Source organism: Lontra canadensis, unplaced genomic scaffold (genome assembly GCF_010015895.1).
Source record: "Lontra canadensis isolate GAN:19392208 unplaced genomic scaffold, GSC_riverotter_1.0 scaffold76, whole genome shotgun sequence".
NCBI lineage: Eukaryota > Metazoa > Chordata > Mammalia > Carnivora > Mustelidae > Lontra > Lontra canadensis.
In genome coordinates this window covers 5,609,651-5,627,157 of record NW_022631070.1, presented here as the reverse complement: position 1 = coordinate 5,627,157, position 17,507 = coordinate 5,609,651, and the positions used below count along the sequence as shown (strand labels likewise).

Sequence of the window (17,507 nt, the reverse complement as noted above, 5' to 3'; positions counted from 1 at the left end):
TCTGGTAGCTTAGAAGAGGTCAGATGTCAGGATCGGCTAGGAAGGGGCAGCACTGTCTCCAGTGAACGCTCGAGAGATCTCCCTCCTCTTCCACCTTCTACCGTTTATCCGCACTCAGGGTGCAGGGAGCCTGAGGTGATAGGGACCTTAGTGTATCTGGTGTATTTTCTAGAATGAGAGAAAACAGAGGCCCGAGGAGATGGAGTGGTTTGCCTGCAGTCACGGAGCTGGCGGGCCAGGAATTCCACTCCGCGCAGCCCAGTGGGAAAAGCAGGGGCACAGGCCCACGCGGGTGCCTCCGTACCTGGGAACTGACCGTCCTCCCTGTCACTTATGCACTTGAGCTGGGGCCGCGTCCACTGGGTCTTCCCTGAGACAGTTTTGCAGACGCTCTCGGCAGAACCTCTCCGCAGGGCCCTGAATCCCGGCGCGCACTGGTAGTGAACCGTCTGCCCCACCACAAAGTGGTAGATTCTCTCTGAATCTTCGTGGTCCCAGGAAGGAGGCTCCCTGCAGTGACCTGGAACAGGGACAGGAAGTTTGGAAGGCGTCCCGTGAACCCGAGTCGCCTCTTGCTGGAGACCGGACATCGGATCTTACTGTTCATTCTTTCTTTCTTTTATTGCACCAATTTGCGCTGAGAAGTCTGTGTGTCAGGAACATTGCCAGGCACTTCGAGCGAGGGAAGGCACCCAGACCCTGCCCCTCCCGCGGGAGGGGGCGAGCGATTGAATGAAGACGGCGTCTGGAGGCACAATGTCCTGAGTGTTGTCACTGAGGAGCCCAGGGCAATGAGCGGCTCCTTGTGATGGCGAGGGTTCTCGTAAGTTCTTAGCAGTGAGGGGGGCAGTCTCAGCTGAGGGATAAAGGTAGGCTCAAGCCCACTGCGGCCAAGGGAAGGTGAAGCCCACCCCCGGTGTCCATTCTAAGCGAGGAGGTCCTTCCTCGGGTGGTGGCTGCTGGTCCTCTTGGGGCTGTGGTGGAAGAACTGGAGATAGAGCCAACACCAGAGGGAGGGGAGGGCTGAGAGAAGCTCGGGGAAATGGAACCTGATCTCTGATCAAACCATGCCTAAAGCCTGCTCTGTGTGAGCCCTGCCAAGGCCTCTGAAATTCTCCATGGCCTCAAACCTTCCACTCGCCCAGCTAAAGGCCAAGCCTGAATGGTCTTTGACCCCAGGGATCATGTCCTGCTCTGTTTTATTCTCGGGGTGCCCTACCCAACCCCACATCTGCATATATGGAAGCACATGTACCCTCTCTCCCCAGACGTGGGTTCTGGCCTTCCAGACCTTCCACGGTCCGAATACCCAATATGACCTTTAAAAGTGTCTTACACATAAACCCCCTGCCCCAGAGGGAAGCCCACGGCAGCAAGAGGAGAGCTGACCTGTCCCACGGGATCGGCTCTAGTGTAGCACCTTCCAGATCACGGCTGAACTTAGGTTTAGTCTCAGAAGAAAATTTCTTTTATAGCCAATAAAATCTGTAATGGTCGGAACCTGTTTAAATGACGTTTGCTTCTCTTAAATGAAAACATCCCATTAAGAGGGTCTGCCAGAACCAGTGGCTGGTCATCTCCTGAATAAGGACAACAAACTTTGACTTCCGTAAAAACCTTGAAATAACTGTTCAGGGTAATATGAGAAAAAGAGAGGAAAATGAACAATTAAATGTGTTTTGAAATGCCAGTCAGCCCGAAGTTGGAGGTCCAAGATAAAAAGTACGATATTGCAACAGTGCCCCTCGATTTGTCTTTTGTTTTTTTATATATATTGGAAGCTGCAAATAAATTAAAATTAGTTTTAAAAAGGTGATCAGTAGAAAGATCCTGAGTAAGACCTTACTCCTAAATGTGAGTGTAACCGTCTTTTAACTTCTGTTTAACTTAAAATAATAAAATTAGCACAGGACAAGAGGGTCTTGTAAAAGTTGGTAGGTCCCCCCAAAACTCAGGTTTTCCTAACGGGCTCTGTGTCCTCGTGACCTGAGGACCTGATCTGAGCGAGGCTCGTTTGGAGTCTTGCTCGCTCCCCCGCATCCCATTAGCTTGGAGTTGTCTGTCGGTGGCCTTAGTGCTCCCCAGCATAGCCCAGCAGGTCTCACACCCCTGTTTATAAGCAACATTTTGAGGTAAGGTGCTTGGCTGGCAGTTGTTGTCTTGTACTGAAGGGAAAACAAGCGCATTTCCTCGAGAGCTGACACCGCGGTCTGCAGGGCCGGGCACCGTGAGTCGCATCATACATGCTTTTGAACTCAGTTCAGTTGCACCGGGTTGAGCTGACCTGAGCCCAGGGCTGCTGGGCTCAGCTCCTGGAGCGGGAGGCAGCCCAGAGCCTGCGCAGGCTGGAAAGGCTAGTGGCCCTAGAGCCTGTAAACACCGCACAGATGTTCTCGCTTCCCTGACATCCTGTAAGAAGAGGATGGTGGACCAGAAGTCCCTCCCGCGGGGGGCACAGGGTGCGCCCGCAGGAGCAGGGTCGGCCTGGGAGGCGGCCAGACCGCTGTGCAGACCCGCCTCTTACCTGGAAGGTTCCCTTGGTCCCCGGGCAGCGTTAGGCTCTGCATTGCCTTCTCTTCCTCGGGTTTGGGAGTCACTTGTCTTTCTGTTCTCTTGGAGGCTAGAGGGTATAGACAGAAGCAAATAACTTCACAGAGGCTTAAAATAGAAGATGCTCTTTGGTATTCATTTATTCGACGTGTGTCTTTCCACCGCCAGGCAGTATGGGGGTGCAGGGGTTACAAAGAGGAGCCACACACACCCCCTGCCCTTGGGGTGCTCCCAGTGGGACCTCCCCATGAGCATCAGTGACTCACAATGTGTTTCTTTTCTTTTTCTTTCTTTTTTTTTTTAAGATTGTATTTATTTAGAGAGAAGGAGGGAGAGAGCACAACCAGGCAGAGAGGCAGGCAGAGGCAGAGGGAGAAGCAGACTCCCCGCTGAGCAGGGAGCCCGACACGGGGCTCCAGCCCAGGACCCTGGGGTCATTATCTGGCCTAAGGTAGATGCTTCACAGAGTGAGCCACCCAGGCGCCCCCAGAACGTGTTTCTGAAGGAACCGAGAGGTTGTCTGGTGCGTGTGGGTTTCCCCAAACGGAACTCCATTCTGCCCACCCACCTGCCAACCTTGCACGCGGGCGTGGGCACGATGGCTGCGAGGAATTCCGTTTCCCTACAGCAGTTCACTTAAGAGGTAAGGGATTCCGTCGTAGAGCAAGGACGAGGGAAGCCTCCTATCACTCCTCTCTGTTGTGAAGACTTCAGCCAAGGAGCTGAGTATGGGCACCGCCGAGCCGGGCTCGGGGTTCCCGCTGAGGGTCTGGGGAGGGTCTGCTGGGAGAAAAGGCAGCGGGTCAGCAGCGGTCTTCAGACCTTGCAGCCCGTGCCTGGGGTGGCCGGCACAGAACTCGCTGTAGCTCCCAGACCCCGTCCCCAGGGCTGAAGCATTGAAGGACAAACAGACCCACCACTTTTCGCCATGTTCCAGTATCACAGAGACAAGGGACCCGGTAGAGAAATTGGGCTTGTGAGAGAGCTTTCAGGACTCTGTGGAGAGCACAGAAGAGCTAAGTCAGCGCAACTTAGGTCTTGAAAGCCCCTCGGGGGGTCATGCCCTCCACATTCCACTCTGGGAAGGCGACCGGCCTACTGTCTCGGGGGTCGGTAGGTGAGGGTGGGGGTGCTCAGGCTTCTGTGCTCGCCCCCGCCAGCAGCGATGGGGTTCAGGACCCTTAGTCCACTGCCGGTTCCAATCCTGTCCTGCAGTGAGAGCCATGAGGCTCCCAAGCCAGCTTATAAAGTCCAGAAATAAGCCATTCAAAGGGAACAGCTTCCTCTTCCTCCTCTTCCTCTCTGCTCCGCACCCGCCACCCACAGATTCGGAGCCCCGCCCCACACCAGCCTGACCTGCCTTTGGGCTTGATACTCCCCTCGCTCCCCCAGGGCAGCCAGGGTCTTGCGGTAGTGGAACGAGTGTGGGGGGGCAGGGGGCATCTGGGGTGGGGGCTCTTTGGGGGAATATTTCTCACACTCTGGAATGCCAGCTCCTGACATTGGGCTGGGAAGACCCTGGGCAGACAATCCTTTCTGCTTGACCATGGATTTGTCCTCTGAAGAAATGTCTCAAAGACTTCATGGCAGCCACATTGAACATTCCTGTAACAGGGGCACCTGGGGGCTCAGTCGGTTAAGGTCTGCCTTCCACTCAGGTCATGATCCCTGGGTCCTGGGATCGAGCTCCGCATCGGGATTCCTGATCAGCAGGAAGCCTGCTTTTCCGTCTGCCCCTCACCCCACTTGTGCTCTCTCTCTCTCTCAAATACATAAATAAAATCTTAAAAAAAAAAAGAAAATATCCGTAATAGATAAGACTCTTCAACTCAGTAATATGAGCTTCTCTTCCCTCTTTACTCTTATCAGGGAAGGAAATGTCTCGCCCACTACCTCCACTTTTCTACCCAGAGCTTCCTCCTTAGGATTGTGGGGATGGACCCTGAGAGGCAAGGGCACGGAGGCATCTTGGGGAGTTGTTGGGAAATCAGGTCGCCATAGTGCTGGGGGTGGAGCTAGGATGGACTGCTGGCACCAGGCAGCCTGTGGGTGGCATGAGGTGGGAGCTTCCGAAAGCAAAATGCTTAAGAGTTGGTGTAGCCTTATGGGTAGATACTCACCGGGATGGTTATTATTTTTCTGATTCTTTATATGGGCTCATTCTGACCAGTCTTTTTAAGTTTTTATGTCTAAAAAATTGTGATGAGATATACATAGCATAAAACATACCCTGTGAATCATTTTTAATGTGTAGTTTGGTGGCATGAAGTACATTTATATTGCCATGAATTCGACTTATTTTCAAAGTGTTCAGTAACGATTAGTATAATGTCTGTTCCCTCTCCCCCTGCAAAATATAAATTCTTTGAGCGCTGGGTATCCTGAGGGCCTAGATCAGTCCTTGGAACCGGGAGGCACACCTTAAATATTTGTTGAGTGAATGATTTTCCAGGAACCGTTGAGGTGAGTTATTGCAGAGTTTGGGCAGGTGGGTTTTCGTCTGTAGGGCTGACGCTCTGTGTCCTCCTGCTGGAGTTCTTCTCCTTCCCTCCATGTTACAAAAGGAAACACTTACATGTGCTGACGCACTGGCATTTGTTTTCCCAGGAAGCGTGGCTAGAGTTTCCTGCACAACGCATGACGCTGTTTAGCCTGCGGAAGCCTCTCTCACATCCACAATTTAGCATCGTGCCGGTCCTGTACTCGAGGGCTTTGTACGCGGCGTGCTTGAGGCTCGGCGGGTTGTCATCACAAAGGTCTGCAGAGAAAAAGAGGCCTGTTTCAGGTTAGGGAGGCTCCACTCTCACGCTCACACACGGACCCTTGGATGATCCCATCCCACATTTCTTGGCTCTCTTTAAAGGATTTATGTGTACCCCACCTCTTCCCAGAAAGAAACAAAGGTTGTCGCCACTGTCCTTTAGAAACCTTTGTATCAGAGACGGTTCAGACTTTGACCTCAACAGAGCTCCCCTCCAAATTACAATTTATTTCAAACTAAATGAATAGAAGCAAATGAGGTTTTATTCTGAATATGCCTCATGCTGAACAAGTATAGAAAGAGAGAAGGGGACTAAAGGATATGAGGAAAGGAAGGGAGGAAAGTCATATAAATTTAATTGAGGGACACGTGTGGGCAAGAACTACTTTTCAGGAAATAAGGATTGTCAGAATTTCTATAATTAGTGATTCTGTACCACTTTCCTTTCATTTCCTTTTCTTTCTCTCTTTCTTTTCTTTTTTTTTGGAGAAATATATGTAAAGGGCTCCACCCAAAGTCTGGCAAGTAGGTAATGTGTATTTTTCACCCACCTCCCCACCTCTGAGTTTTCCAAATCCCTTCTCATACCACAAGGACTTGACCCTTTCTCACCCCCCTTCAAAAAAGGACACTGGTTTCTCACCAAGGGCACCTGAAATAGTAGCCAAATGCCCAAGTAGTAAGGGGAAAAATGTGCTGTTCAAATCAGAAAAATGATTCCATTGTGTATCTTACAGCAAGTCCTGCTTTGAGAGATTAGATGTGTAGGGAAAAGCCCCAGGCTGGATGGAGATCGTGGCTAGGAAGGATCACAGGAGACAGGAACAGGTGAGACATCACTGACCGCCTCGCCCCTCGCCGGCACAGGCACAAATCCAGGCAGGTTGCTGCACTCATTGCTGGCAGACCACAGTCGGCCGATGGCTCATTAATCAACCCTCCACTGGAGTGCATCTTCTCTCTGTCTTTACACTGCGCCCCAGATCTTGCCACACCCATGACTCAGGATACCCCTGATCTCCTGAATCATAGAGGGCGAGGAGAGGGAGGACAGCTCACCCACCTCTCACCAAGAAGGGTCTAAGTGGAAATAATATGAAAGGCTCAGAGAGCCAGTGATTGGAAAGGGACATGTAACATACACACTGAAAGATACTGGTCATCATAAAAATCACCATAATAAGGCAAGAAAGGTAGCATGATAGAAAGGGGAGAAAAATTAGCTTCTAGATCCTAGCCCTACCAGCTTAATAGCTATAGAGTGTTCTTGTTTTTACTTTTCAAAGGCTTGGCCACTTTTTCTATAAACTGGGTAGTATAATCATCATCACCATTTTACTGTTTGTTTTAAAGATTGCATGAAATGACATATAAAGGTAACTTGGAGACTGCCCCACACATAAGAGACATAGAACAAATGCCCGTTCTTCTTCCTTCCTTTTTGCCTCTGTCCAGGAAAGGAGAATGGTAATTCAGATAGAGGCGGGACTGAAGTTCACCTTAACCCTTATCTCCTGCGAGAGGTCATCTCTCTGCACAGCCTGCATCCCTAGGACCAGTCACTGTACCTCCTGTACATCAGAACCAACCTATGTTTTGAGTATCAGAAAGTGAATCTATTGCTAAGATAAGATATGCACAATAATAATTTAAAAATAAAGAACAAGGCAACGATGTTCCCTCTCATTACCACTTTTCAACACGGTGCTGGAAGTCCTAGCTAATGCAATTAGAAAAGAAAAGGAATTAAAAGTTGTATAGATTGGGAAAGAGTAAAACTTTCTCTTGCAGATGACATGATTGCCTCTGTAGACAATCTAGAAAAATAGACAAAACCCTTGTGGTACCAATAAGCAACTTCAGCAGGGTTGTAGGATACAAAGCTAATGTACGAAAGTCAACTGCTTTGCTGTATACCAGCAAGCACACTTTTTGGTATTCACCGAAGGAATTGAAAAGTTACGTCCACACAAAAATCCGCACATGGATGTTTCTAGCAGCTTTACTCGTGATTGCCAAAACTTGGAAGCTACGTGGAGCTGTCCTTCAGTAGGTGAAGGGATATATGAACTCTGGTCCATCCAGACGATAAAATAGTATTCAGTGCTAAAAAGAAATGAGCTATCAAGCCATGAAAAGACATGGAGGAAACCTAAATGCATATTCCTAAGTGAAAGAAGCCAACTTAAAATGCTATATTCTGTGTTGTTCCAACTATACGACACTCTGGAAAAGACAAAACTATGGAGACAGTAAGAAGATCCTGGAGGCTAGGTGTTAGGGAGGAGGGAGAAGTGAATAGGCAGCATACAAAAGATTTTCGAGGCAGTGAAAATACTCTGTAGGATACTATACTGGTGGGTGCGTGTCATTATACACTTGCTCAAACCCACAGAATGTGCGACACCAATAGTGAAGCCCGATGTCTGTTGTGGACCCGGTGATGATGGCTGGCGTGTCTGTGAGGGTTCATCCACTGAAAGACAGGTACCACCTGGTGGGGGCTGACAATATGATCACGTGGGAGGCTATGCATGAATGAGGTCCGGAGTATGTGAAGAATCTCTGTACCTTTTGTTTGGTTTTGTTGTGAACCTAACACTGTTTTAAACCATAAAGTCAATTCACAACAACAACAACAACTTAGAAGCAATGGATATTCCCTGAGCAAGATGAAATAATTGAAGGGGGGGAAATCAACGACGACTTCTGCTTCCAGCCATGGCAAAATTTTGGTACCCAAACTTATCCTACTGCTGAAACAACTTTAAAACCAGACAGAATGTGCAAAAAAGGTGTTTCCAGGCATTGAGTAAGAGGCAGGGCAGCACTGTATCATTCAAGAAGAGGGAACTGTGACGTGAACCCCACCATTGCCATGGAGTCCCTCACGGCCACTTTCCTGCCAAATGGCACCAAAGTGGAACCCAAGCAGAGCCATGGTCTCACGGACCTGAGGAGGGAAAAAGGGTTCTAGGCTGCTGGCATAGCTGGACTTTGGACACTCCCCCACACAGACCCATCCTCATGAAGTGTAAGACCAAAGCTGACAGGAGGATGCACCCGGGACTGAAGGGCCTGTAAGAACAAAATGTAATGCCTCTGAAAGGAAGACGACATATTCCAGACCTTCTAAAATGTGTAATTTATAACATCCAGCAAGTTTTTAAAAATTCTGGACATGTGAAGAAATAGGAAAATGTGACCCATTTTTTAAAAAAAGAGTCAATTAGAATCTAAAATGACCCAGATTTTGGAATTAGCAGACAATCGGCTGCCATTCATTTTTATAAAGAAAGCTTTATGGGGACAAACCCACACTTATTCGTTTACATTTGTTCTGTGGCTGCTTTTGTGTGGTAAAGACAAGAGTTAAGTGTTTGCAACAGAGACTAGAGGTCTGGGCTGGCTGAGAATATTTACTCTCTGGCCCTTTAAGAAAAAAATTGTCAACTACCAATTCCAAGGAAACACGGCCATAATGAGTGAATCAATAAGAGATCTCAGAAGATAAATGAAAAGTATAAGAAGGAACCAAATAAAAATTCTAGAACTGAAAATTACCATATCTGAAAAGAGCTTCACCAGACCTTGAAGACAGAGCAATAGAAATTATTGAACTGATGAGCACAGAGAAAAAAATTTGACTAGACCTTCAGTAACCTATGGGATAATATCAGATAGCCTATCAGATTTAACTGAAGTCCCATAGCAGTGGGAGAGTAAGAATGGAGCAGAACAAATATTTGAAGATATAATGGCCAAAAATGTCTGAAATTTGAGGACAAATGTTGACTTACAGGTCTAAGATGCTTCAAGCAACGAATTCCAAGCAGGACAAATATTAAAAAAAACTAACCTAGATACATCGTAGCCACGCTGTTGAAAACTAAAGCTAGTGGAAACATCTTGAAAGTAGCCAGAGGGAAAAGGACACACTGCATACAGGAAACAATAGTGAATAATGGCTGACATTATTTCACTGAAATAAGGAACCAACGCAAGTTAGAAAATAATGGTAGAACATATCCAAAGTCGTAAAAAAGGAAAAAAAAAAAAAGCCTCTCAACCTGGAATTCTACCTAGAAAAAAATATCTTTCGAAAATGAAGATGAAATTAATGTATTTTCAGATAAATGGAAGCTTAGAGAATGTATAACCAGCACACCTGTGTTCTGAAAGAGAATGCTGAAAGGAAATTCTTCAAGCATGTGGATCTTACCACAGTTAGAAATACAGATCCGCAGGGAAGAGTGGTGTGCCGGTAGGTATTTAGGTAAGTGGAAGATCATCTTTTAATTTCTTTGAAAGAGAAGTATTTAAAATAAAAATAATAAGAATGCATGGCCAGTGTTATTGCATATGTCAATGTAAAATATGCAACAAGTGCAGTGTAGAAGTTGGGGTGAGTAGATGTTTCTATCGTATAGTTCTCGTACGCAGAACGATATGATACTAAATCCAAGGAGAGTGTGGTGAGTTAGGGATGCCTCCCGAAAAGCTCAGGGAAGCTGGCGAGTAACAACACAGAGAGGGTAGCCAACATGGCACTAAAAGACACAAAATAGAGTATTAAAATACTTTTTTCATTAGCCAAAAATTTTTTTAAAAAGGTTTTATTTATTATTTGGCAGAGAGAGACACGGCGAGAGAGGGGAACACAAGCAAGGGGAGTGGGAGAGGGAGAAGCAGGCTTCTTGCTGAGGGGAGAGCCCGATGCGGGGCTCGATCCCAAGACCTTGGGATCATGACCTGAGCTGAAGGCAGACACTTAATGACTGAGCCACCCAGGCACCCCTTGGTTAGCCAAAATTAAGAGAGAAAAGGAAGAATGGAAGAATATAAAACCAAATGGGACACCTGGGAAACAGGGTAGCAAAAGGGGAGACCTAAAGCCAACCATATCGGTAACTGTATGAAACATACTCCAAACACATAAATTAAAAGATAGGCACTTTCAGACTGGATAAAACAGCAGGCCCCAATCCCGGTGCTGCCTACAAGAGAGCATACTTTAAATACAAAGGCACTAATAGATTGAAAACAAAATATATATAAAGATATATTACGCAGAGATCTGCATAGGAAAATGGGTGCAGCTATGTTAATATCAGAAAGTAGATTTCAAAATAAATAGTATTCACAGATGACTTGATTGCTTATATAAAATTACTAAGAAATCTGAAAAATAACTACTACAACTTGGTAAATTTAGCAGTCTTAATATACAAAAATCACTAGCAGTGGGGCGCCTGGGTGGCTCAGTGGGTTAAGCCTCTGCCTTTGGCTCAGGTCATGATCTCCGGGTCCTGGGATCGAGCCCCGCATTGGGCTCTCTGCTCAGCAGGGAGCCTGCTTCTCCCCCTCTCTCTCTCTGCCTCTCTGCCTACTTGTGATCTCTGTCTGTCAAATAAATAAAATCTTTAAAAAAAATCACTGGCAGTTATTTCTGTATACTGGAAGCGACCAATTAGAAAACTAAAAATTTATAAACAATTTCAATTATGATAGCATCAAAAAATAAAATACTCATGAATAAATTTACCAAAAACTTGCAAGACTGCTGAACTGAAAACTCTGAAACATTACCAACATAAATTAAAGAACTACATAAATGGAAAAATGTACAATGTTTATGGATTAGAGGATTCATTTTTTTAAAAAGGACATCAGTTCACCTTACATTGATTGACAGATTCAATGCAGTTACAATTTTAAAAAATCCAATACACTTTTTGGTAGAAATTTGGCAAGTTGATTCTAAAACCTCTTTGGAAATACAGCAGACCAGAATTTCTAAGACGATCTTAAAAAGAATGCACAAATTTAGAGAGTTCACATAATCTGATACCAAGATTTTCTATAAAGCTGCAGTAACCAAGACAGTGTATTTTGGTAGAAGGATAGACAATGGGACAGAAGAGAAAGGCCAGAAATAGACTCATACATGTACATTCAGCTAATTGTTTTATAAATATGTTATGGCAGATCAACGGGGGCGGGAAAATCTTCTCAGCAAATGCTCTGGGACAAATGGATAAATTTATGGGGGAAAAGAAGCTTACTTCACATACAAAAATTAGTTTTATTATATACCTAAATATAAAAAATCCATACCTTAGATTTATCCAGGTTAGGTATACACATAAAAGTTGAAACTATTAAGCTTCTAAGGGTCCGTGAAGGCAAACAGCTTTGCAAACTAGGGATAGGCCAAGATTTCCTAGAGACGACCTACAACCTACCAACTGTAAGCAAAAAGTCAATCAGAAACTTCTGGTCATCCCAAGACACTAAGAAAATGAAAAAATAAGTGACAGACCGGGAGCATATGTTTGCAACACACACTTCTGACCAAAAAACCATGTCCACATTCTCAAAAGAACTACCAATCAATCCTAAAAGGCAAACAACCCAATAAACAGATGGGCAAAGACCGGAAGAAGTCACTCTTCCAAAGCAGACAGATGATTATCCATAAACACGTGGAAGGACGCCTCACATCGGTAGACAGCAAGAAAAGCACGTGGGAGACGACCACGGAATATTCCATTAGAACAGGTAAGACTGACAACGACAGAAGAGAGGAGGTAGAGGTACCAGAGCGCTCTCACGGGACGGTGGGAGTGTGAAATGTTACCATTCCTCAGAGAGCGGAGAGTTGTTTGGTTTTTGTTTTTTTAGGGAAGGTAACTGTGTATCCGCCCATCATAGGATCCAGCCACTCCGCTCCGAGGTATTTATCTCAGTGGAGTGAAAGTGCAGGTTTACAAGAAACTTATACAAGATATTTATAGTGGCTTTAAATAATCTCAAAAATACTGTGTTGAATGAAAGAGGACATGCACAAAATCATGCATACAGTTTGATTCCGTCTGTAGGAAGTTCGAGGAAAGACAGGACTAGATACAGAAAGAAATCAGAGGACTGGTTGCTCGTGGTGCGTGGGGCCGGCGGGAAGCCAGCGGTGATGGAAGTGTTGGTTATGTGGGTGTGTGCATTGGAAAACTCATCAAGTTGTGCACTTGAGAATGGCATTTCACTATAGTTTGGCCTCAGGAAAATCAGTAAGAAGTATACTTAGCAACTCTTGTAATGACTCATTAGCACAAATAATCAAGGATTGACCTCAGATGCATTTGGAATCTGATGACGTAATCAGGAACCAAGAATACTTCTAAACACCTAAATCTTTTTTTAGGGAAAATTGCCTTTGAAGCAACTTTGTGTCCTTAAAAACTATTGAATTACACACTGATGTGCTCTTCTAAATAAGACCATGGAAATTCCCAGAGTCATCACAATTAGCTTGACTATCTGAGGACATCCATCATGTGGGGACAAGGGAAGTTCCAGAATTTCTTTCTCCCTCAGACTTCATTTTCAAAGAAGCACCTTTCCTGGAATTTAGAAACACTGAAATGCTCTGATCTATAGCTAAGAACAGGTGAAGAACTTGGCTATAATCCTTTTCCCTAGAATGCCTTGCCAAGGGTGTTGCAGACGGCATCTGAAGAAAGTGGGAGGTATAAGCATGTGGGAAAGATGGCCCTGAAACACTCGTTCTTTTTAGTCTAATAGGAGTAAGTCTGGGATATTTTTAGCTCTCCTAGGTATCATTAAAGAAAAAACAAAACAAAAAAAGCAGCAAACATCTAGAAAACAGAAGAAGAATCACAAACACTGTCTATTCTGAAATCTTGCACAGGAGTAATGAAGGAGAGTTCTGGGTATGTGACGCAGCCCAATGTCTTTAAATACTTTTCCCCAAACGATTACTTACAAACCTTCTCCCCACACAGCATGGCAGCCACAGCCATTCCCTAAGTTTGCTCATTAAAAATTTGGAATATCCTTTCTTGAAATTCAGCTAACAGGGGCTTTTCCCTTTCCAGATACATTTCTTTCTTCTACCGGCGGCTCTGACTTTTAAAAAAAAAAAAAAAGATACTGTTCTGTGCTCTCAGTTGTACCCCTTCTTCTGGCTCACACCACAGTGGGCCTGGAAGCTTAGGAGCAGACACAACTTTCCTTTTCTCTTTTCTCTTTTTTTTTAAATCTCATTTCTCTTTTTCCTCTCCTCTCCTCTCCTTTTCTTTCTTTTTGTTTTTTTTTCTTTCTAGAATTTTCTTTAGAAGGTGGATAGGGGAAGTTTCCTCTTTGTAATTTTTTGGTACTGGTCTCATTCTGGATTTAGATGTCATTTTCTCTCCTGAGAGTCAAGTGTCTGCTTCCTATGGAGTGGAGGAAAATTTCAGATTACTAACTTGACATTGGAATGTGGCGGCAAATGCTCAGAGCTTGAAAAATGGGGCTCCGAGGATGAGAGTTCTGGGCAGGCGCAGAGGTGTATTATCCATGTGGCCTTGCCTTTTAGCTCTTGTACTTTTGTGTACACAGAGGGGAAAAGAGACAACGTGTTATTAATCCTGAAAATCCCAAGGGCTTTGTCGTGTACTGAGAGGGAGTTAAATTACGCTTTTCTGACCCTGAAAGTGTTCCACATCTTGTGCTGGAGTTTTGCTCTGAATGGTGATTTGAAAGACACAGGCTGGATGCCATGTGTTTCTCCTCCTTCTCACACTTCACCTTCGTCACTGTCCCCGAAGCAGAATCGGGGGCATCTTCCCCTGGGGTATCTGCAGATCTGTTGCCTCCAGGCACTTCCTGCTCAACTGAAGTGCAACCCTCTTTGGGTGCTTTTGGGACATGGCTGACGGCAACTAGAGCTTCCTTGTTCTGCCCTGTACGGCCGGACAGGTCTGGGGAGAAGGATGGGTGAGAGTGAGGAAACATAAGACACTCTTCTCTTTTCACTGTTGTTATCTTGGGTTTTGTTTTCCCTCCAGCGCATTGCTGGAGGCTCAACTTCCCCATCTCGCCATGGCCCCTGCCAGGCGGGGAAAGAGTAGGCATTTGTGGTTCTCGGGTCATCGTGGACAAGAATGACAACCAAAGTTGCACAGCGACAGAATTAGGATCAGACCAGCTTTTCTGTCTCTCAGGCATCTGGTCTCTCAAGTAGTAGGCCCTCCCATCAACTATGCACCCCTGTTCCCAGGAGGACACCGGTGCAGCTTCTAGTGCTTAGGTTTCAAATAAGAGATAAGAAACTTGGTGAAACGAGGCACTTTCTTCCTGTCAGGGACCCTATCACACAGTGAGAAAGGTGGGAGCAGACTGGGGGTTCCTGCTTGGATTCGGAATGCTGACCGCCCCCCCCCCCCCGTTATTTCGCTTCCCCACATGCCCTCAGCTCCACTCCCCCAATCTGCTCCTTTATCTTTCACCCTTTTGTTTTTGAAAGGGGAATAGAATTAAAATGAGTCTTCTGCTGATATTTTTGGGTCCCTCGAATGAACCAGAAATACTAACACTTGGTTGGCCATCGATCCTTTGATCTGAGAGAGTCCCATCTAAGGCGGATTCTGTACAAACAGTGGGACTGTGCTGCTGTCCTCCTTGGGCGTGGTTCTCTAATGTTACTGTGCATACAAGTCGCCGTGGGGGGGGGGGTCTTATTAAAATGTGCATTTGGATTCAATAGGGCAAACACGAAGGCTAAGATGATTTCTGACACACTCGAAGATGCTGTGGGGTCCGCAACCACATAGTACTGGTGGCTGTCACGTGTCCCCTCTCCATCCGCCCCTTTCCGAGACACGTACCTGCCCCTGGTGGACCCGGAGAGGACTCAGGAGCTGGTGATCCTGTTTACGACCAGGGGCCTTCCTCAGTATCTAAGAAGATGCAGTGAAAACTTACTCTCGGCAGGAGGAAAGGTGGGTGGGTGAAAAACGGTTGTGGGCTAGGTGATTTGTTTTTCTTCTCTGATGTTGCTCAAAATGAAAGAGAACCCTTCTGGCCCTTGTGGCCAATGTGAGCAACATGAAAGACAAGGAAAATAAAGGGGATTCAAAAGGATGTGGACAGAGTCTGAGATAAGATTCTTTTCTCAGTGGGCGAATCAAGGTCAAGTGATGTTTACCCACAGCCCAGCCAGCACTGAGTAGATGGCTTCATATTTGTGCCTTCGTTTTCTCCAGCAGAACAATGGACTAAGCACAGAAACTTCTAGATCATGATTTACTAAACTTACACAAAGGACACAGAAGTACATCGAGAGCTCAGTGTACCTGATAAAGAATCTGGTTCTTGACCTAACGTCATTCATTTCCTACATCAGATCTAAGAAAAATCCCCCAAATTGTACCTAATGTCAAAGATAGTCTCCAACTTCCTTGGCGAACCCATCCAGCAGTTTGGGCCTTATAGAAAGTACATGTTTGGTACACAATAAAACACCATAGGACATGTCAAATTTTCCTCTTAATAGGATCCTAGGATCTGAGAGCCGAGAGAGACCCCGAGATTATTTAGGTCCATCCACACATTTTGTAGGTAAGGAAACTGAGGCTGTGTGTTATTCTTCAGGTTGTGGCAAGCCTGGCAAGAGAGCAGGACCCCTGATTCCTAGGTTAGTGTTTTCCCATCACGTACAATCAGAATCTTCAGGAATGTGGGTGCTTTCAACCCAGCGGTGGAAGGCTTTCTCTTGCTGAGGGGTAGAGCTATGTTTAAGCTATCTGGGTCACTGGGAAGTGTTTGCGAAATGTTGTGGTTTAATTGAGATCATTATCTTTGAAGAAGTCAGAGAGCTCAGATCTTCCATTTTGAGATAGATAGATATATATATAGATATGTATATATATATTTAGTATATATATGATATCTGAGCCTTGCCTGTGTGCTGCTTCTTTGTTTAGTTTACCTTTAAAGCTCACAACAGCCCTGAAAGGTAGATATTATCATCCCCACCTTACACAGAGCAGGAGACTGAGGTTCAGAGGACTTTAGCAAATTGTCCAAAGCGCACATCTCAAGGTGGTGGGACAGGAATCACGAGAAAGCCTAGTACTGAGGCCCTCATTTCTGCATTAAAAAAAAAAAAAAACACCTCACTTTTACTTTCAGAAAATGCTATCAAATAACAAACTGAAATGTGTCAGGAAGGAACAAGAAGGAAGAGGACAGAATTGTAGAGAAAAGGTTTTCATTGACGCTAGTCTCCACGAGCACCCAGAGGACAACACTGTTGGCTTCTCTGCAGGAGCAGGGCTCAAAGTGTTCAAGAGGCAGGATAGCAGGAACCAGCAGGAGGAGTTGCCATAAGATCCGGGAGGGCTCGAGCTATGTTCCAAGTGGCAAGATTTCAGTATTTCTGCGGCTCCGTGTACACACCATGTCTTCTTTACACACTCATCGAGTGGTGGGCGCTTGGGAAGCTTCCATGGTTTGGCTGTTGTAGATGGTGCTGCTGTAACTATCTGGGCGCGTCCCTTTGCAGTGGCATTTTTGTATTCCTTGGGTCAGTACCCAGTAGTGCCCTTGCTGGATCACAGGGCATTTCTGTTTCCAACTTCAAAGGGCATTATCGATAGGACTCGTCTGCTCTACGATGGATAATGTGGTGTCATAGGCCATACATGACACCCACCACATGTTGAGCTCTTGCTGAGGCCTGGAGATTAGAGTGAGTGGTGAAGGCGGGCCTTTTCTCTCATGGAACTTATATTCTAGATAGATATTGTATTAAAGCAGATATTAAATAAATATTACAAATTAGTAGGTACCAGAAAGATGTAGTATAAGCTACTATCAGAGCATATTGATAATTGACTCTTTTCCCTTTTGTTTTGTTTGATAATGACATTCTGTGTATGATGAATAATGTGAATTAACTTTGGTCCCTTGTGGACTTTCCCTCCGGTGAATGGCTTCTGAGTATTTATGACCCTGGAGGATAACTAAAAAAATTAAGCTGTGGTTCCTTCCTTGGCGATCTTTATAATTTAGTAAAGAAGGTAGGACAGATATAGGATTCTAACACAAAATAGAAAGTGATAACTGTGCTTGGACCCATTCTTTGGGAAGAACAAGTGGGCCCATGGTGGCAGGCCTGCATGGCTCTGTTGGTTAAGTGTCTGACTCATGATGTCAGCTTAGGTCATAATCTCAACGTCATGAGATTGATCCCCACATCAGGCTCTGCATTGGGCATGGAGTCTGCTTAAGATTCTCTCTCCCTCTCCTTCTCCCTCTATGTCCCCCACCTTCTCAAAAAAAAATGTGGCTTTTTGTAGACCTCATGGGTCTATAACAATATGCGGTTAGCTGGGGGCAGCTGTGGGGCAGA

The 17,507-nt window shown here is 45.5% G+C and overlaps 1 protein-coding gene across 3 annotated transcripts in view; it reads right to left on the bottom strand.

The window, feature by feature from the left end:
• The window catches only part of IL2RA (interleukin 2 receptor subunit alpha), a 44,739-nt gene that overhangs the window by 7,703 nt on the left and 19,529 nt on the right, over nucleotides 1-17,507 (bottom strand). For 2 of the 3 annotated variants that reach the window (XM_032881646.1, XM_032881647.1), the window contains exons 2-4: nucleotides 5,126-5,326; nucleotides 2,525-2,620; nucleotides 305-520 (exon numbers count right to left, since the gene is read on the bottom strand). In XM_032881646.1, coding sequence (XP_032737537.1) covers nucleotides 305-520; nucleotides 2,525-2,620; nucleotides 5,126-5,326 — 513 coding nt within the window. The remainder of the gene's footprint in view (nucleotides 1-304; nucleotides 521-2,524; nucleotides 2,621-5,125; nucleotides 5,327-17,507) is intronic. The other variant, XM_032881649.1, reaches the window with a different exon arrangement.